This window comes from Sesamum indicum, linkage group LG6, assembly GCF_026168435.1.
Source record: "Sesamum indicum cultivar Baizhima isolate 11 linkage group LG6, ASM2616843v1, whole genome shotgun sequence".
In the NCBI taxonomy this organism is placed as follows: Eukaryota; Viridiplantae; Streptophyta; class Magnoliopsida; order Lamiales; family Pedaliaceae; genus Sesamum; species Sesamum indicum.
Window position 1 is genome coordinate 1,289,038 of NC_142662.1, and position 22,319 is coordinate 1,311,356.

Here is a 22,319-nt window from a genome sequence, read left to right on the forward strand (position 1 = left end):
ATAGACGTCAAAGCTGCGGGCCAATAGCCAATGGGCAGCAAAAGGAAGGGAATGGGGTTAGAGTTGAATATAGGAGGACCATAAAATTGTAGGGCATGGACCAATTACAGCTTCTTCTGAATGAATCAGCCAGGTGAAAGTCATCACCCTATCTTACCCGCCCTCACCCACCCCTACACTTGGCCTCTTCATACTAACTTACCCTCCGATTCAATCACCGTGGTCCAACCAGCACACTAAGAAATAATTTTAATTTACATTGGAGGATCATTTATTATAGACGAACTAATGCCAACCATGATACACCCGCGATGAAATTCAAACTCGTGACGTTTAGACGAAAGCTGATTGAATCATTGTAGAATGTAGTAGATAGTTGGTGATCATTTCTTTCCCTAAAACTCATTGGAAAAAAGTTGCCCAATTTTGTTGTAGTTGCCCCACCAGGATAAAGTTAAGTCCGATCTCATCATTGTCAGCCTATAATACACGCAAATAAAATAGCAAATTCACGCTTTTTAATGAGGTACAAACTCGGAACATTAAAGTGAAAGCGAGTTACATAAATGTAGAAAAAGGTAGGTAAGAGGTGATCATTTTCAATCTTACAATGCCAATAATGTCCGCCAATCAAGATCATGGAAAATTCTTGACAATATGGTTAGGAGTACGGTACTGAAGACGAACTATTGGTTTGATCAAATATGCAAAGATTGGGTAAATCAGGAATTGGTCCTCTAGGGGTCCTTAGGGCATATGAAATATGGTCCAAAACGAAGGTGAGGATTTCCAGCAGATGCAGAAAGAATTTAAGGAATCCGTATAGCCTGGTCCATTTCTTACAGGTCTCTGAAAACTACATGTGATTGTGGTCTTCGTCTATTAATTACAAGTGGGAAGACCAACAAAGAAGATGCAAGACAAAGATACCATCTTACAATAGAGATTTAGAGAGAGATTCCTTGAGCATCTTATACTACGCCCCACAAACTACTTTGTATCAGCGATGAGCGATTAGTACAGACATGATCACACACCCAATATGAAGTAAGAAATTTAACTTGCTCCACATTCACACACCCGACACACACTTGCACGCATTAAAATGAGTTCAGAATACCATCATGGCATTTCAACATCAATGCAGTGTTGGGCTTTGCTAAAATTAATTGGCACGAATACGTTGGTGCTTCACTCAATACAACTCATGAATCAAAGCAGAAATCCACTACAAAAGCTGCAGTCAAATAACTTATCAGACATCTTTCATACAAAACAAATCACCATATGCCTATATTTCTCCAAAAAGACTTTCTTTAATGACTTAAACTACATTGACATAGAGGGTGGTATTCATAGACCCCCCTTAGAAAGACACAGAGAAAGTGCCCCATCCCTAACTTCCCTAGAAAGAATGCTGCCATTTTCGGCACGGACAAAACCAATACAAAACAGAAGGCATTTGCCTATTTTAATGAATTTCCCTGCCCCTAATGCTGAGAAACTTTGAAAAATACCATAATTATAAAGAATGTGTATCAATCTATAGAATAAAATAAAAAAAAAATTGGTAAAGTTTGAGGAATTTACAGTGTATGTTGAATTCTGTGTTGTATCCAGGACGAGAAAAAGTAAGTATCGTGGTTCCCTAGCCTTAGCTGTGTAAAAATTGGAAGGCAGGATTTTCGAGAAGGTCGGCTGCAGGCTTGACATCTAAGAAGTCCTTCACTTCAATTGAGTTGGAAAGTTCATCAATCGAAAATGGGATGCTGCATTCACATACACCAACAGGTCATAAGAGCTAAAAAACGGGTTTAAACTACTCTATATCCGGCTCAAGATTGATCTATAAGAGCTCGAGTTTGACCATGGTTCATTAGACCTAGTACTTAAGTTTGACCACAATTTCTTGTTCAATAAGCCTTGGATGGAGGTTCAAGCTCAACGTGATTAACGAAAGAATGATAAAACATGCGATGCATACCTGGAATTGTCATCCAATAGAAATGAGTTGCTGACAGCATTGTTGGAGTCCTCTGTCATTAGCACTCTCATACTGGATATAACCTGTTGTAAAGTTGGAAAATTAGACTCCTCGAAACATTTATTCTTTTACTGAGAATGTCAGTGAAATACAGGCTTCAAGAGAAAATGATGTTTTAGCCAAAGAGTACTCACTTCAGGGGACACACTTCGGGTATTATAGTTATCATCCCAGTATAAAGTACATATTCTGTACAGCTGCTGGACACTCAGAATCTGCGGACACCATTGAAGTGATGTGAGATAATGAACGGGATTTTCTACTAAATCTATATGAAGAAATTGCTATTTAAGGAAGATTAACTTCCTTGAGAGGACCTATTAACACATATGCACATAAAGGCAGAGACAGAAAAATCCACATAACAGAATCTCATAGGGTTAATTACACTTAGGCCCCTTCAAAAAAATCGAAATTACATTTTCCCCAGAAAGTTTTAAAAATTATATTTATACCCCTTCTAAAAAATACTCCATTTGTTAACCCAAACAGAATTGGTAAAATTTACTTTTTATTTAATAAAAAATAACTAATGGTAACTTTATTAAATGACCATAATTCCCTTGGATAATTCTGTAATGTTTACATTCTGAGAGGGATGGACTTGTTATATTTTTATATTTGAAGGGACATCTTTACAGGATTTGTTTTCAGCAGCCTGAGGCAATGCTTGAATATTAGATTAGGAAAACCTCTACTTCCATTACAAATTGATTAGAAGCAAAAATATTCTAATAAAGATGTTTTCCAGTCATATCATCATAAACTTTAGCTTGTATGATACAAATATAACACGAATAGTGCTGGAGTTCTAAGTTATCCTAAACAACCCTTTGAAAATCGAAATTTGAGATTCACTACCATCTTAGAAATTATCACAGCAATTTTTTTCATAGTACTTATTCAGACATTTTCTTTTTTATATCTCTATCCTACAATAATTAAAAATGTGCCTAAAAAAAAATATTTACGTGATACATGTAAAATAATTGTAACCTCACATTATATAAAATAATTAATTTATCATCTCCAACTACAATAATTTTATAGCAAGTCTTTTATTACTTTAGCCCCTTTTGATTATTACAACATAATATTTACACCCTCACAAGTTTCAAAATTACTAAGTGTAATTTGGTCAATCAATCCATAAACCTTTCGATGATGAGAGGTTCAATTCGAAGTTCGTTTAAACTTTTTGCTAATGTCAACATTTTTTTTCTTAAAACCCTTAAAGTTTGGGGTGGGTGCGATAGTGAATGGAGTATTTTTTAAATGATGCAAGTATAATTTTTGTGTTTTTTTGGAGAAAAGTGTAATTTCATATTTTTTGAGGGGTATAGGTGTAATTAGCCCTAATTTATGTTACCATATGATAGTGCTCCATGTGGATTTCTTGCAAACAGATTTTCTATTTTACTTGTTTCTTTTTCTTCCCTCTTTTATTATGTGCTAGAGAGGAGCTGGAGGCTGACTTACAGGACACAAATCATTGGTGATCTCATCATAAGATATTCTGTACTTTTGATGTATAACCTGCACAAAGAATGAAAAGCTAAGCCCGACACAAAATAGGAAGAGTTTCATAAAGATAAACGAGATAAAGAATTATACTTCAAAAGAAATGAACTTACCAAGAATCCAACAGCTTGTCTTATGTGTTTCAACTCATCCCAAGCTGAGCCTGCGTACTGGGACGCGAGAACATTCGATACAGCAAGAAGACATCACAAAGAATGATTAGTTATAGCACAAAAAGAAGGGGATATTTAATCTGATGTCTACGGGACATACCTCTTCTTTTGCTTGGCAGCACCACAATTCTAGCTCAGCTAGCCCAGCTTTGACGTACTCCCCGTTGCTGAATGTACAACACTCACGACGTAGAAGAAGACTAATAATTCATGCATATGGGTTAACTTAGTGATTCCCCATAATAAAGGAAATGTAGAAGGATTTCTAGAATTTAAGGAAAAAAATCGTCAATCACCTGTTGAAGAGTTGTACATTAACATATGAAAATGTTTGAGTAAATATCTTCTGGATGAGGACAGGGGGAACCTGAATAGCCAACAATTGTTAGCATTATAAACCTTATTAATCGGTATAATGTATACAAAGTGCAGCACACATTAAATCCATACAAAATTTTGTTTCAGGGTGCTGAGAAGGGAGTTGAGGCAATCAATGATGGCCTGCCAATGATTTGTTGGAGAGTCTTTGCCAAAGGACCGGCCAGATCTTAGCACACTTCCCTTAGAGGTTCTGGGAGCCTGAATCAACATGACGCAGAAGCAATAATCTTCATTAATAAAATGTTCATACAATGGCTTTTCAGAAAGTTGCACAAAATATCAGAAGGCATCATAACGATAACATGATAGGAGAGCCACCGACAGCTACATAAGGGCAAGGCAACCTGATGTGTATATGTCGATCAATTCTTGGAAAAGGGTCCATCAGGTAATCAGTTCAAATTGTTGCCCATAACTAGGCCTCTGAGTGAGGAATGGAAGAGCATCTTAGACCAACTTAACATAAAAGATAAACATATATCGATGTGCTGCTTACATTATTAAGTTTGACAATGAAGTCAATATCTCAAAAGACTCACTTGTTTAGTATAAACAAGTACCCAATTTCATACTATACTCCATAATTTAAGTGGCTCATTAGTTAAGTATTAAGGTTCATTTGGTTCAGGTGTGGTTCTTTTCAGTTTTTTCTTCTTAAATATTTATTTATCCAAAGGAATTAAATGCTAATGTGTACGCACATCTTTGTTTTCTCCCTTTTATCTCTTTCTTTCCATTTTTTGGCCAACCATTTCTTCTCCAATTTCTAGGGGTCAAATCGCTGCACTATAATCCATCATTCAGCCCTAACTTCCCTTTTTATCTTTTGAAAACCACCCATCTATTGAGGTATGCAACAAGATCGAGCCTAACTAAAGCTGCTGCTCGGTTTTTCTACAGGGAACATTCAACTTCAGCTTGATCTATGAAACAATCAGATGTATTGAAATAAATCATTGCATAAGAACTATAAAAGAAACACAAGCACTTGGCATATCCAACAGCCACACTCATCTCCAAAGGCCTATTTTAACAACATTAACTTTCTTTAAAGATCTCTCTGACACTATGCAAAGAAAAACCCAATGCTCTTCTTAGTACAAAATAATCTTTCAGTATGACAAGTACACAACTGATTGAGATCTCTATGAAACAAAAACCATATTAAAACATAAAACAAAATTAGAAATACTGATGCTTCGCTGTGTCTTCCGGACAGCTACATTAGCATCACTCATGGTAGACAATACAGAATTTATATTCAGAAACAGGCACAGACATAATTCGCAGACATTGAAGCATGCAGCATAAGGATTATCACTATTAAAGTATGTCACTCCTATAGAGTTGTATCAACACTTCAACAAAATCCTAACAAAATTGATTGCTGTTGAACAAAACAAAACAAGGAAATAGAGGCAGAACCAGATAGAAATTTACGTGGCACATACACTATTCAACAGCCAAAAATACCTGAATGCATAAAGCAAGCAACGATCCCAGCTCCTTCTTCAAATTGTCTCGAATTATGCCATATATTTTCTCAACGTATGCAGTAAGCTGCTGCTTGAAAAGCAGAGCTGGGTATTTGGCTTCAACTTGGCGCACTGCCTCAAGTGCCGCTGCAGCAGCAGTAAGGTTGACAGAAGAAGGAGAAGACCGAAATCCCTGTACATAATTTATTTGGTCATTTTGCATCACTCTATGGTAATGGTAGTACGCACTTAAAAGGTAAAACATGAATCTTCTAAATACCATTGCCATCCTCCCAAACAGGGAAGTTGCTGTTTGTGGTTTTCGAACTGGAGTTGCGTCAGCAGGTTTCAGACTTTTCTGAAGTAAAAACAGGAGCGTGGATGTATTTGACAGCCAATAAGCCATATGCTCGTTGCTGTCCTGATCCTGCAATTATTAAGTGCTCAACTATTTCTCAGTTCTGCGATAGTAGTTCATGTTATGCTGACAGAAACTAGTTCAAAATTCTTTTCCCCATAATTTGGAAGAGGCAGACAAAATTAACCTGATTAAGGTAGACATGTGATAAACCTAGTCCCCCAAAAATTCAGTACACAAAAGTAAGAGAAACACTAAAAGTCTAAAGTAAGATGTCAAATGTTAACAAACCGAGCTGTCAAGATACGAAAATTCATTGATGATTGTAGGTTGCAAGGCACTTCCTTAAATCATGTAGGATAAAAATATAAGTTCCCATGCAGACAAGCCCTTAGGCAACATATCCATGGCTCCATGCCCAAACCCAATCTTACATCCAAATAAATAATCACATCACGTGAAACAGCCCCCTTACCTCAATAGCTGAACCAATCATCTGAATGAGACGGTCGAACACACTAGTCCGTTCAGCTTCAAAAGATTTCCAGTGCAAAAGACATTTGTATATTGTGAAAGCTGCAACAGGTTTGCCTTGACTGAAGCCCACATCTTTCATGACACTTTCCATGAGAGCATCAACATCCTCCTGCAGCAAAATTTACGATTAACTCCATCCAGGAAACCAACATTTAACCTTAGCAAATGAAAAAGAAATCAATTTCTAGAAGCACAGACATGCTGCCGGTCAATTGGGGGTCTCCTTGGTTTGTTATCAGGGGTTTCATAACCCTTCACTGGAGTATGCAGCAAATCCTGCAGAAATCAATGGTAACATCAAAAGGAAAATCCAATAATTAAGATAAAAAGCAAAAAGACAAACAAAGGGCAAATCCGATAGCATTATCTATAGCATTCAATTTTTGTTGTCTCAGGAAGAGAATAGTACATTGCTTCTGAGTGCTTCGCTAGCATGGTGCCCATTTTCCAATACCTACACATAGGTTATAAGGAAACAGCATTAGACTCAGAAAGAAAATAGGAGAGAGTGAAATTTCTTGACAAGTAAACACCTTAGTAACTGAATCAGGTGAATGTCCCGACACTCCTTTGGAAGTGGCTAGCAAGGTTTGCTGCCGAAGAATTTTATTCTCAGACTCCATGTCAGAAATTTTTTCTTCAAGTCTACAGAAGGAAGATATAATTTTGCAACAAATTAAGTATGAAACATGAGTGTAAAGAATCAGTGATGCAAAAGAAGAGTTCCTCCAAGAACATCTAATTTTAACACAAATAACCACATTCATAAAAGAGAAAGAAGCCTAACCTATGCACAGTAGTCTTCAACTTAACAATCATTGATTCCGCCTCCAACGCTTGCTTCAACCTGTCCTCACTAAGCTTGTTTGTCTCTTCATATTTCTTCTCTGTTTCAACTATTTTTATTTCCAAAGAGCTCACTAAGGCCTGTACAAAAGAACATCATGTCCATGCATTAAACATTTACTATTTAACAGCATAAGTCCCAAACTCTCGTCCCAGATTACCTTGAGCTTTTCATTTTCAGCACTAAGCTTATCCATCATTTCATGGTCAATGACTGGAATCTCTTGTATTACAGGGATCTGTTCAGCTGCTACTTTTGCAGATTCCCTTTCCTTCAATAGCATCTCTTTGGTTTCTTTGAACTGAAGCTGAAGGTCTTTTAAAGCTGTTTGTAATTTTGCATTCTCTTGTGTCTTTGCTTCTTCTAGGTCAGCCTACAGAAACAGAACGCATATACATGGATAAGAGAAGGAAAATGAAAAGATGTGTATGGTAGTTTCAGAAGTAAATTCTAAGAAGCACAGAAGGGAATCTTCTATAGTAATCTTTTGGAATTCACTCAAGTCATTTGGAATTTCCACATAGTAATCTTTTCTTGTTCTCCATGTTTTTCCTCATAGCTCCTACTAATCAGCGGATATTAGATGCAAACATGCAGAAGACCAACCTTTTTTGTTTCATTACTATCTATTCTTGGTAATCACATTTACGAACATGCAGAACCTTTTTCCCAAACTTTTTTGTTTCATGACTATCTATCTTGGTAATTGCATGTCGTACTTTCCATCAATAGTTCTACATTTATGTTTTAGCACCACCAAGAACTGTGTGCATCACCAAGTAACAATAGCAGGTACACTCACAGAAGTGTACCAATAGATCCAGCTCTTAACTCAGAAAAATATGTGCCTAGAAGAAAGTGTGGTTTCAATTTGCAAAGGAAAAAAGAAAAGGAGGTGTTTAAAGGTCCAACTTACCCTCATTCGTTTCTCCAGCTGTAATCTCCAAGTCAATTCTTCAACTTGCTTCTCTAATTTATTCTTTGCAGCTTGCAGAGCACCAGTTTCTCTAGCAGCCTGTGTTTTAAGAAGATAAATATATACAGCTGACCAGTAAAAAAATAATGCATTTAAATGGAGGCTAACAATATCAAAACATTTTGGAAAATCCAAGTCATGAAAATGGATTTTCTTCTTCAGATGTCATATCTGTTTTTGGATTCCTTTTCAACATTTCGGAAAAGGAATTACAGATTTTATAGACGTACTACTCCACATTGGTGCAAAATTAAAGAAAAAAACCAGGGCTGTAAAAGTTTAACAGAATGCCCGGTCACTTAAGATGTTTTTGTATCACATGTAGCACAGTTGTCATTCTGAACTTATGTCACTAATCGTGGGAAGCCAGTGATAAAAATGATAGATATTTTGTGTCCAATCATCCTCAACATTATTCACATAATAGAACACATAAATTCAAAAGGTTTAGACTTCATAGTAATTGGAAAACTCGCACATAGTTTTAAGAAATGTTGGGAGGAGAAGCAAGTTAGGAGAGGAAAAAGAGAGAGAGAGAGAGAGAGGGGTTTACCATCTTCAGTTTGCGCAGTTCCTTACGAGCAACTCTTGCCCTCCATGCACATTGTGTGGTGATTGCAGCTTTCTTAAGCTTCACATACTCTGAACGAGCTAAGAATTTGCGGCAATGACTCTGCAGTCATTCAAAGGAGTCGTCAAAATTTCTATTCAAGAGAAGATAATTATGCTTCCTAACGAACCAAAAATCAAAGGACAACTCAATCTTGTTCAAATGATTCATTGAAAACTAAAGATACCTGGATTACAATTGCTGCTCTTGTCTGCCGTCTAAAGCGAAGCTCACTCCGAGCAGCCATTCCACGCATTCCTGTCTGAAGTGAAACTGCAGATGAGCAAAGTTCTTTGTATGCTTTCCTAGCAAGATACATCCGCAAATCTTTCTGAATCCTTAGACAAGAAGCTTCTCTACGCATGCTTTCATAAACATTCCTAGTAAGTTCTCCTGCAACCAGAAAAATAAAAATCCACAATCAACATATTAGATTAATGTGGTGTGGAATACTTCTCTGAGTTAGAATCATATAAAACAAAATCAATTACCTCTGCAAACAGATTGAACAAGTATTGCAGATCGGCGCAATAACATGAAACTTCTTCGAGCCATGTGAGAACGAAACTTTCTCTGGATAATGCTCGCCGATCTTCCCAACACCTCAGTTCTCCGAGCATCCAGCTCTGCCATCTGACCAGCCCTCAGAAACACTTTTGTTTTACCAATCTACAAAATGGAACTGCATTAAAGGTGGTTTTATTCGATAGCCAGAAAGCAAATCTGAGATATTCTCAGAATGAAAGGAAAAAAGAACCATATGTCCATAGTTAAAGGGTAAAACTAATGATAATTCAAGTAAACCTTATAGTACATTCATGCTAAGAAAAGCTGATCACCTGATATCCTTCAAGTCCCACTTTCTCCAGAAGTCTCTTGCAAACAGTGACCTCATCCGCACTACAATTGATCCAATCAAGGTGAAAAAGACAATATACTGATTATGAAGGAAAAGACAAAAGTATCAAGAAAAGTTAAAATACCTTCCATCTAAAACTTCAGGAGCAAGGATGCCGAAACGGTCTACAAATTCATAGAAAGGTCTTTTGGTAGGATACCCAGCACAACTTATCCTAATTGCTTCCATGACACCCTGGATATACAAACACAGATGAGTATAAATATCAGATATATGCTGACAGCTAACTCCACGAACATGATACCAACAAAAAGAACATAAAGCAAATATTACCCCACAGCGCAGTTGTTGCAGGACATTGTGATTCTCGAATATAGCTGGCTTAAGAAGATTATTTGGCTTCACACAGCGAATATAATGAGGTTCAGTAGCACTCAGAGTTTCAAGCAGGGCTTGTAATTGTTGCTGCAAGATGTATCATGTAAAAACTTTGTATCACAATGTAATGAGTAGAAAGGTGAAGAGCACATTCAAATGATGAAAACAGCAATTTGTACCTTAAACCTTGAACCAATAGAAGAAAATTTTGATTGTTTGGAGGACTCCTCATTTGAAACTGGAAACAGACCCGAAACAAAGGAACATTTGGAAGCACTCAAGAGTGCCTGATGTTCAGCAATAACATAATCCTTGTTTTTGTCCAGAAACAACTCAGTTTGATAAGTCACCTGAAATATGAAACTTAACTGTAATCCAGCACTTCACCAAAGTCCCAATTTCATGCAGATCTTTTAATGTAAAGCTTGATACAAAGAAACACATAACTAACTTACATCACCAGCATAATGGGAAATGGTGAAGTCAGAACGGGCTAATTTGGGCTTGCTGAAGCGTTTGTGGTTCTTAAAAGTCTGGTACAGCTTTTGGGCAAATGTTTCATGAGTCGAACGTGGGAACATGCTATAATGCAAAAATCAAACCAATAAGAAAGTCAGAACCATCAAACACTGTAGTAACTAGCAGCCAAAAAGCCAACGAATAGTTAATGGAGTGTGGCTTGAAGGATGAGAACTTACCAAGCTTCATCGAGAAGTGCAATAATGCCACCTGGCTTCTGAAAAATTTTAAAAACACATACATATTAGAAAGAGAAGTCTTAGGTGAGCAATGAACCTTATGAAAAAATCACTGCGTACAATTGCAGCACAGGCAACACAACCTTTTCAATTAGATCTAATACATCTTGATTGTCGATGAACTCAATGTAGCTCCAATTTATTTCTTCTTTCGTGTACTCCTCTTGCTCCATTTTAAACACATGCTGCAAAATGAGGTTGAGTATCAATAGACTGACACAAAGAAATCCATAATATCAATAAAAAGAATGACAAATTAACAAGATGAGCTACCTGATTAAAATGCTGCTGAAGCTTCTCGTTGGTCAAGTTTATGCAAAATTGTTCAAAACTGAGGAGATATCACATTCATTCAGATTGTTTACATAGGAAAGTAAGTGCACTTATTCACCTCAATAGTAAAAGAACATTTTGGCACATGCAGCAAGTAATCAAAAGCTCAAAATGAAGCATCATCCAATAAATTATATTCTGGCCCTTATCATCACCATCTCCAAGGTCGTGATGATAATAAAGTAAAGGATTATTTCAGAGTTTAGACTATTAAACACAATAAAATACATTAAGAAAAACACATAAGGCTTTAAGAAATATTTTCATGCAAACAACCCAGACACATATCAAGCAAACTGAGCCACACTTACGGTGTAGAATGATGAAACAAAACCATCACCACCCACATATTGACAATTAGAGTTTCCATCTCAAAAGTCGAGAAATTAATGTTTATAGCTGAAGAGGGCTTCTTTCATGTCTTAGGCCTAGCAGCAGTTTTTTTCCCGGTATCTCTCTTTCGCTCCAACTTCTTCATGTCTCTCCCATTTCACAAAAAACTTTTCGCCCTCTAATATTTGTTTTGCTTTATTAATAATTCAAAAGACTTGTTGTATCTTTTCTTCATTTATGAACATTTTCAATAAAAACATAAAATAAAGGCAATAACAATAAACAAACAATTGTTTCAATGTCTAAATAATGCTGCACGTGCATCAAGTGTGCCACAATGCACAGCACTAGCATAACGAGTGCGGATGTGCAGGGAACAACATTATCCGGGGCACAACTTATATTTTAAAAACATACAAAACTCTCTTAAGCCTATTGCATTCTGTTCCATGCTGCAGAAAAAAAAAATCCATGAGGATATGTTCTTTCAGCATGCACTTTTTGCTAACATTCTGGGGAACATATTCAGTGACTTGCTGATAGAATGAGTAGGATTGAAAATTGATACCAAAATACGAGTAAGAGGAAACAACTGTGAAAGCTGGATTCCAGGTATACATTCCAGCATTTAACTAAAGAAGTTCAAGAACAGACCTATTATGCTTTCATCTGTTTTAACTAAGGCTATGCTTCAAGTATGATGTATTTACCTATGATGTTAGCATCTTAATTTCAGGCTTCAGAACATAGAAATGCAGCCGAAACATAAAACTGTAGTGACAGTCCACAAAAATTAACTACAGACAAAGGGGAGGAATTAGTGTTACCATCTCCACCTGCCTCCAAACAAGCGAGAGGGACCAGCAGGGCCAAATATGGTTAAAATATGTAGACTAAAGTTCGGAAAAGCTTTTGACCAAACAAATTAACAGAGAGAAGCAAACTTTGCTCTGTTTGACTTGTGAGAGACCTCTATGCAACTAACCAGACAGGAACAGATCATGTCAACAATCAGGACACAGCGTACCAGTTAAGCACCTGTTAGTCTTGAAACTCTCAAATCCATAGATATCCAGAACCCCAATTAAACATTTCGAATTAGGATCTTGACCAATTGAACTATTAATCTTATCCACGAGCCTGCAAATAACAATAATGAACGGTAAATATGATTTTCATCAAAACCTGAACAAGAGTTAAGCAGTTAAATAAATAAATAGAACACGAATAAAATATTTCACCATAAAGGCGATGCTCACCAGTCAAACAATCTTGAGTAGACAATTTTGGCCAAAGCATCCCTACTGCCAACAGCAGCCTCTGGATCCAACTCTTTGGTGATGGTTTCATCACGAGTCACAATTACACGTTTGCAGAGGGAATCCTCCAAAGCCTTCGCATCACACCTACAAGATGTTTAAGTTTTTCTGAAAATATATTCCTGATCCATTAAGCACAAAGAGCAACGTGACAACTGCTCTCTTCAGTTAATGCATGCCCTAGTAAATCATACATGAAAAGCTCTGCTGCTGTTCTTAAATGAAACCAAGACTTTTCATCTTTAGGCATGGACGAATCAATTTCTTTGCCTTTCACAAATTCAATGTTCCCAAGATGGAGGATTGCAGCAATAACACGAAATATTGCATCCTGAGAAATAAAAAAGAAATGACTTAGTAGGTATTACATAGTTTTTCATGTTAAACTACTCAAGTTAATACCTGTTCCTCGGAACTGATTCCCACAGTATCCATTGCCTTCCTTGTAGCTGCATATTCTTTGGCATCATCAACCCCATCAAGATCAATGCAATTCGACTGGTTCAAATAATGAAATGTTCTTGGATTTCCCAACTTGTACTTTTGAGTCTCCTGAGAATTAAGGAAGCAAATAGGATTTGTATTTAAAAAAAGTTTAGGTTCAATATATTATGTCCAGATGAATTATCAACATAAGTAGATGCTAGTTTTAATGCACATGCCGAGCCAATAGTTTAGCACAATACCATGTAAAATAGCAAGGGAACTACCAGATAATCATCTAGGAGTATTCAAAAACCTGCTCAACCTACCTGCTTAAACCGCATCAAATTGATTAATAAATCATATGAATTCTAAATATTAAAACCCACTATTTTCAAGTCCGGTGGCAGGTTTAACAATTACTATCCGGCTTAAACACAACCCGCTCTCTATATCTTTAATATATTATACATTTACACTTATATAAAATTTATATATTATCTTTTATTTAATTTTTAATACACATTTTTTCTTAACACTCAAAAAAATTTAGTTCTTGTAATCTTCCTCTAACGAGATTTTGATTTCCTTTTGGTGATCCTCACTTTTCCACTAGATTTTTTATTTTTTAGTACTAATATAAGTTTATTTAAAAATAATTTACTATATTTCACTACTAATACTACATTTGAGTTACAAATGCAAATAAGTTAGAAATACAAGAACAAAAACTTATGTTTCCAATCCGCCAACCCGATCTCGTAAATAAGTCAAACCCGATTAACCCACACCACTCAATTTTGTTGAATAAAGAAGTAGTTCCAAATTAGTTTTAACAACTAGAACCAAGCGAGCCCAACAAGTGTACACCCTTATTATCAAGTAACAAATTTCTAACTTCTAAGATCAGATGCTTCAGTTACCTCCGGTGGTGCAGCACAAAGCATATAGAAACAATGGTAGTTTCTCTCTGGATCAGACACTTGACAGACACGGGATCTTTCGAGCAAATACGTTCTGATGGCAGCCCCAGATATTCTACCCCTGTCATCAAATTGAATTTCGACAAACTTGCCGAAACGACTGCAATTACCATCGTGTCAATTAGTTGCACAGACACAAAACATAAAGCTTTCAGAATATAAAGCACAGAAACTGTTACAGGTCAAACTATAAATAGAATCTTTAGTACCTTGAATTATTATTCCTCACTGTCTTTGCATTACCAAATGCCTCAAGAACAGGATTTGACTGCAACAAAGTACAGCAGAATATAACCAGTGATAAATCAGTCATGAAGTAATATACCGAGATGCCAACACCAGAATTAAAACTCACCACTATTAGTGCTACTAACTCTATGCAGCAATTATTACCTCAAGAACCTGTTGCTGCACTGATCTTCCCTCTGATGCAGACCGTCCTCCCATGTAAGCAAGATATTGCATAAGCAATTTTGTGCTTTCTGTTTTACCTGCCCCACTCTCACCACTAACCAAAATCGCCTGACTTATTCCTTCATTCATCATAAGCCTGTGTCCATGAAATAGTATACTTAAGCGCAAATATATATATATAAGGGCAGTATACTTGAGAGCAAATATATATCTATAGGGGCAAAAAGTCATCAACAATAAGCAACGCATGCCTGTATGCAGCATCTGCAACAGCAAATGGGTGTGGACTCAGCTCACCGAAGGCTGCTCCTTTATATTGTGCCATCATATGACTATCATAGAGATGAGGCAGTCTTTGAAAAGGATTCACAGCAATTAATATATTTCCAGTGTAAGTCTAAACAAAGGGTAAAGAACAAAAGCATCAGTGATATTGAACAAGCTTTTTAGCAAGGTAGGATTGATGGGGAAAAACTACTGATATGATGAATAAATAACATAAACTTACATATATTTCATTGATATCATATCTTGATTTTAAATTATGTAGAACTCCGGGTTCATGCAAATATGGCAATTTTGTCATATCATCCACCCCACAGGGTGGGGCTTCAGCATCTTTTGGGTAGACATAGGATGACTTGACCACCACCTGCAGAAACAGTTGACAGAAAGGTCTCCTCAGCAAACACTTGAACGAGTTATTGTACTAGTAAAAAATAAACAGCCCAGAAAGCATATAATCTGACATATCAAAGCAAAACAAAAATTTTCATGATCTTATTTGTACAAGCTGTAATATATTCAACAAGAAGGTATTGAACTAAATTAAGCACTGATGAAGGTCATGGATAAACAATTTTCAATAAAAAGTCGCTTAGAGCAGATCAAAATTAAAAAAAGAAAAATTTAGTTCTGATGAGAACACCAACCGTCTTCCCTGATGTACAAAGAACCTTGATGTCTTCACCATTGACGGCTACAACTTCTCCATCTATCCAGGCTACATCAGGATCCTCCACCCAAACAAGAGAACCAACTCCTAAAGTGACTGAAGCAACCTACAAAAATTCAATAATATTGAGTTATTGGCAAATGACCATGACGAATACCAATATCCTGTGGGAGAGGGATCACCATCCCAATTCAAAACATTTCTATACTGTGGAAACTGCATAATTAACTGATGGAAGTCCACATTGAACTTCAAAAAGCCTGTTTGCGGGCACATTGAATTTAAGGCTAACAAGTAACACACAGACATTCATTATCACATGGATATGACTGCATAAGTCCATTGGATCAACTAACTTCATATTATTCAAAGTTAAGCTTGTATCGTATTTATGTGCATTCCATCGTGGAACGTAAAAATGTCAGTTGATAGTTCTGTTTATATGCTACAAAAGTGGCAACATAAAATGAACACATGTGCATGCTCATGACCATTTAACCATTCTTAAAATTTTAATTTCAGTTGGTTATAGGTTTACTCAGAAGTGGAAAATTGGAAAGGATGAAAATAATATTTTCATATTTCTTGAGGAGAGCAACTGCACCAAATTATTTAGGTCAGAGATGAAACACATGCACTCAACTTCCATTTGACAAGCAACATTGATTTTAAATAGTCAACAAACAAATGCTCAAATTAATGCAATATGACACACCATCTATTTTTGTCAATCAAAGTCAAACAGGAAATGCAACCATAAAGTTTATGCTCTCATGCAGACACACACACACTCTCCAAAAAAGCAAGGGGGAAAAAGAAGAAACTGGCACTGGGATCAGTAGCAACTGATACTCGTATTCATTCACTTAAATAGCGTGTCCAACTGACCTAAAAATCTTGAATTATTATTATTATTCTAACTGCCAGAGATATTAATGAAACAAAAGAAAAGAATGAAGAACAATAAGAAAGAAAAAGCATGAATTCTAACATAATTATCCACAGATCAATTCAAGTTCTCAAGTAAATAACAAGATTTCATCAAGAATCAAACGGCACGCACGCCAAGAACAACCGAACAAATCAATAACAATACACAAAATGCACTACCATTTTCCAGTAACTTCAATCAGATCAGAAACTGCAGTCCCCGCCTCGATAGATATCAGTTCTCAAGATAACTAATCTCCAAGCCGGAAACCAATAAATAACAGTTCAACACAAAAACAGATCAATCCACCACAGCTTCTCCTACTTAAAAGAATAAACACTCCAATCCAGAACCACTTCAATCTAACAATCTATTCAACCAAAAAATCCCAACAATCTTATGCACAAGTTCTTCAATCCCTCCACTAATACTAAACCAAAAAAAAACACAAAGAAAGATCTGACAGCAGACTGCGCTCCGTATATCCACCGCCCCGATTTTCCGATGAAAAGAGGAAAAATCGGAGAGTTGCAGAGAGAATAAAATGAAGAAAAAACAGTAAAATGAAGCAATGAGAGAGAGAGAGAGAGTATTAAAACATTAAACCCCAATTTTTGGTCCGCTAAGTAAACGGATATTGTATTTTCCTTTTCTTTTCTTTTTTTCTTTTTATTTTCGGACGAAGTCTTTTCTCTTCTGTCCCACGTTGTTCGGGATTTGGTCTTTTTCCCTTTATTACAAACGCCAATTAAGAACAGTTGAAAGTTTATTCATTGTTGTGGAATTCCATTAATGCCCTCCGACCATAGCTGTTATTGCTAACCCGGGATTGCTCCTCCGCCAGGTAGGAAACGCGGTCCAGACATTCCGGTGGAACCCACCTAAAAATGTCACAGCTGTCGGTTCTATATATTACTTTTATTAATTTTAAATTAATAATTATCTAATAAATACGTTTCACAATTAACTATTAACTTGTTAAATAATTTTTAATACTAAATAAATATTTATATTATTTAAATAATTATAATATTTTTTTATATTTTATTTTTAATTAATTAATAACTATACATGGTAATATTACAAGCTCACGCAATTGGCTCGCGGGAAATATTCCTTTATTCAAGGGGACAAGACACCTCATAGAAAATAGACTAATTTATCCTTGTACATTTTTTACTCAATTTTTTACAATATATTGACTATATTTAATTAAAACTTAATGATAATTTTTTATAATATATATATATATATATCTGTGAATTGTATAGAGAATTATAGATAAAATATATGAATTGAAATAAATAAGTTAATTGATAGGGATTTATTAATATTAATAATATAATAGATTTATTCCGTGTGGTTATGTTAAATTGCACTTTAATAATGAAGTTTATTTTGTGTTTATATTGGAACTAAACTGTGGATTCTTGAAAATAGAGCATAATTATTTGATTTTCTCTATTATTTTTCCATAAATCAAGTAAATGAGAACACTCAAAGTAAAAAAGAAAAAAGTAGAAGAGAATGTGGTGAGCATGCATGCAAGCAACCAACCTTTCAAACTTTCAGAGGGATACGGATTTAATTTAACACACCCAAAATGATGTTAATCGGGTCTAAATACATATTTTCTCTGCTAAAAATTTCACAATAGCGCAGCACGTCGTTGCTTGTCTTAAGACACCCTGGAACCGTAGCCCACGGGTTGGATTTCAGGATATATTTGGTTCAATTATTTATTTATTACAAAAATAATGTTTTTTTTAATATTATAACATAAATGTGACGGGTAGTAGAATATGTATTTCTGTAAGCCATCATATCATATAATCCTTAACCATTGATGCAATATTAATATTATATGCAGCGCATACTTTTTTAGCATAAGAGCAAGAGATGCCAAATTGAGTCCACTTGCCGCATGAACATTCTCGATTGGCAATTTTAACGACATGGATGTTGAGTCATTGTCTATACTGGCGTTTTGTAACGACCGAGGCAAACTGTTGATAGTGACGGTATTTGGTGACCGTATGCTCAATAATTTTTTCTTGCCAACATGTGAACATCTTATGTGCAAAATCTGTCCGTAGTTGGTTGTTGCTCAATTTTGCACGACTCTTCGCATCCCTGGCACAAAAATAATGGACAGTACATTGAAACGCTATTTCAACTATTGCAGTCATCGGTAGGCGATGAGCCCCTTTCAGAATTCCATTGATTCATTCTGACATGTTTGTCGTCAAAGTACCACATCGTCATCCACCATTATGAGCAGATGATCATTTTTTCTTATTAATCTCGTCTAAGAATGCAAATGTTGCATCTATTTTTCGGCTCTATGTTCCTTCCATAATTCGATTGAACTTTCTAATTTGATATTCAGAGCCAACTCTCCTACAAAAATCATTTAATACTACATTTTTGTAACGACTGTTGAAATTAGAACATACGTGCCTCAAGCAATACTAGTGCACTCAGTGAGGTGGCACAAAGTCCGAACTTTGGCTTATTGCTTTAATGATACAGGGGTGACAGTCTGTAATAAAGCACATCCCACATCGCCCTCTTATAACATGTCTGCTAAATTATTGAAGAAATCATTTTCAAGATGAATATAATTCTTCATTGATGATTGCAAATGCAAGAGGGAGTATCAGTTGATTCTCATCCATGGCAGCTGCAATCAACATTTTATACTTGTACTTGTGTATAAATGGGTCTCATCTACTCTAATAATTTTGCGACTGAATTGGAACCCTTTGATACACGGTTTGAACGCCCAAAAGACATATCATATCACATATTCACCGGTTGACCACTAGAAAGGTTTGTGTTCTCATTCAACAATAGCTCTTGCATTATATTTTTGGAGAGCTCTCATGTACTTGGGTAGCTTTATAACTGAGCTCTTCCATGTACCACAAATAATTTAACATGTCTTTTTCAAACTGTATTATGTCTTTTGGTATGGTATGTCGTACCCTATATGGTCCTTCACAGTTTGAATGACATGCTTTATTTCATATGCGGGGTTGCATTTTACATGTCCTAAAAGCAAAGAAGCAACATAAGTTCTGTCTAAATTACCATGTTCGAAGAATATATTATTTAAAATACATGTATGGTCGCCCCCATATTTGATTATTGCCCAACGTCCAATCTTTGATTTTAAAATTTCTCGAAGCTCTCATCTACACCACATATTTGAAAAAAAATTAATCAATCAACTAATTATGTATGCTTATACGATACAAATATATATATATATATACGTGGTGTTGTGCTTACGAACCACTTTCTACTTGGCTTTCAAACTCTCAGTTATAAAATATTCGCAACGTGCATATCGTATCGAGTTATCATTGGCCGCTTCTATTAACTATTCTTTATTTTTTAAAAGCATTCCCACATCAAGCATGTCTCCATTAGTATTATAAAATTTTGCATACTTCAAAGTTGTCACATTAATGGAATCCGCATGTATCTCCGAAAATTTGTTCAAAAAATGGTATAGAGCGGTAAAATATTTGCTGAGTAATTTTGTTTGCTATAGCCGATTCAGAAGATTATGACATACATTGTGCAATTTCAGCCATAACATTTATGTCAACATCCTTTAGTCCATCTTCGGGCAAAATTTGACATTCCACTTTATCTGGTTCAGAAGCACCATCTGAAAAATTTGCAAAAGTGTCTGCAATAAGGTCTTTTGCATCATCCTCAGTGGGTATAAAATTTTCAAATACGTGAATATGTGACTAGGTAGGCCCTGTGTAATGGATATCAAAATTTTCCAAGCCTTGGGTAATAGCGACATTATTCAGAGTATAATATGATGCGTCATAATTAGAAGTGCCTGCATAAAAATCGAGATTAAAAGTACCCTGTACCAAAATTGGATTAGAAGAACTTGCCAAATCATCGATGTTAGAACTAGAAGGGAATCCTTGGATAACCAAAAGCGCCATGTATTCTCCCCACCGTTGGCTCATTTGTGGGTTAACTTCTCCCCACTGTTGGCTCATTTGTAGATTAACCTCCAAATGAATTTATTGTGATTCAACGTATACTTCCATAATGGGAAAGTCAGCGGCAAGGTCCAAGAAAAATGATAAAGTATCGCCATCTTTGATTTGTATGAGAGCTTCTTTAATGCAACAGATATATTGACATGAATAATTTGTAGATACTTTCAATAAGTATTCATTGCTATCAACACCAATCTTCTGATAAAAATTCTTGATAGGAAAATTGAGCATAAGTTGATGAACGAGGTATCCTTATCGCCACAGTAGGCATCTGATCATATGTAACAGACCAGCCATCGCTAGATAATTCACCATCAAAATACATAAAAATTTCTATGCGAGAAGATGAAATCAACATATTTAGAAGAAAATAAAGATATAAATCTCACAAATGTTTGAGATGATGTGGGAATCCCGCTGCAAGAGTGGAATTCCCGCTAACGTCAGCCTTAAAATGTTGTCAACTTTACTGGCAACGCTATTTTTTGCGTGGTTTTGACAATTTAATATGACTTGTCAAATTACTTATCTACCTTGTAATTGCTATAAATTTCGTTTTTTGTTTCATTTTCAGCAACTCAAAACCTTCCATTATTTCATTTTCACCAAATCTTAGCTACTTTCAATTATTTCATTTTCACCAACTCTCAACTATTTTCAATTATTTTATTTTGTGTTAAAAAAAATATATTTTTACGAATGGATAGAAGAGCAATATATGGTCCACGTGATGGAACTGTGTTGTCTCAATAAGCACAGGTCTGATGATATTCTTGATGGTGACCTTGATGATGTACTGAAGGCTAGTCGTGCGGATGGTGCCTTTTTGCACCACTTCCATCAGCATAATCTTCATGTTCGTGTGCAACAAATATTACACCAAATAGAATTTTATAGCGGATATAGGTGCGGCAAGCTTGCATATAATTGTCATCTTATCACAGCATTGGTGGAGAGGTAGCGATCTGAAACACACACTTTCCATCTTCGTGTAGGGGAAGCCACAATTATCCTATAAGATATCCAAATAATCTAGGCACTCCCATAGATGGCGAGCCCGTGACAGGGATTGATCTCGACCGAACAACTTTGAATGACAGGAATACTGCCTGACGTATTTAGATTTTCGACCAAGTGCGAAAGCGTCCAACGATTCACGATTGCAAACTCATGCAATTATATCTCACATAGCACAGGTCGAAATTACTCCCAATATACTGCATGAAATTATCGTACAGTATGGACATGCAGTTGCATTGCTCCTACTAGATAGGGTGATATGTCCTAATTCATCAGAAAAACTAGTGCTATTACTATATTTTACAGAATTAGAAAATATAATAGAAGCTAAGAACTACAGTTGGGGCAGTGTTGTCCTGACATTTTTATACCTCAATTATGTAATGCTAGCACCAAAGATAGAGCTGCAATTAGTGGCGCGTTACAGTTGTTACATGTAATATTGAATTATTAAATTTGTAGCCAAATATTATTTTAAAGTAATAACACGAGTTTATATTATTTTTGCAAATTTGGGCCTGATCACGTATTTTCATTTCGCTCTGGACTTGGTGTGGAACATGTATATATGGGCCAAGTCCAAACAAATAACAATCTTTTGCTCCCAGCAACATCATATGATGCAATATGGAATTTTGAGCACAATTTCACTCGGAC

General features: G+C 35.8%; 1 protein-coding gene across 1 annotated transcript; it reads right to left on the minus strand.

Moving 5' to 3' along the window:
• Nucleotides 1-1,208: 1,208 nt before the first annotated feature.
• Nucleotides 1,209-17,243, minus strand: LOC105165691 (myosin-6). Its single transcript, XM_011084782.3, has 39 exons — nucleotides 16,788-17,243; nucleotides 15,655-15,783; nucleotides 15,231-15,374; nucleotides 14,974-15,119; nucleotides 14,702-14,858; nucleotides 14,518-14,576; nucleotides 14,249-14,408; nucleotides 13,305-13,454; nucleotides 13,097-13,233; nucleotides 12,843-12,989; nucleotides 12,622-12,723; nucleotides 11,191-11,248; nucleotides 11,001-11,102; nucleotides 10,858-10,895; nucleotides 10,615-10,741; nucleotides 10,339-10,509; nucleotides 10,115-10,246; nucleotides 9,906-10,015; nucleotides 9,762-9,822; nucleotides 9,414-9,591; nucleotides 9,110-9,315; nucleotides 8,866-8,985; nucleotides 8,253-8,351; nucleotides 7,497-7,709; nucleotides 7,277-7,416; nucleotides 7,023-7,134; nucleotides 6,899-6,943; nucleotides 6,688-6,765; nucleotides 6,428-6,598; nucleotides 5,875-6,021; nucleotides 5,593-5,787; nucleotides 4,189-4,317; nucleotides 4,035-4,105; nucleotides 3,839-3,938; nucleotides 3,679-3,735; nucleotides 3,524-3,580; nucleotides 2,179-2,259; nucleotides 1,985-2,067; nucleotides 1,209-1,769 (listed from the first exon to the last, which is right to left on the minus strand). Exons 1-39 carry the CDS (start codon nucleotides 16,788-16,790, stop codon nucleotides 1,655-1,657), a joined length of 4,530 nt encoding a protein of 1,509 aa, XP_011083084.1. The 5' UTR covers nucleotides 16,791-17,243; the 3' UTR covers nucleotides 1,209-1,654.
• Between the last annotated feature and the right edge of the window lie 5,076 nt (nucleotides 17,244-22,319).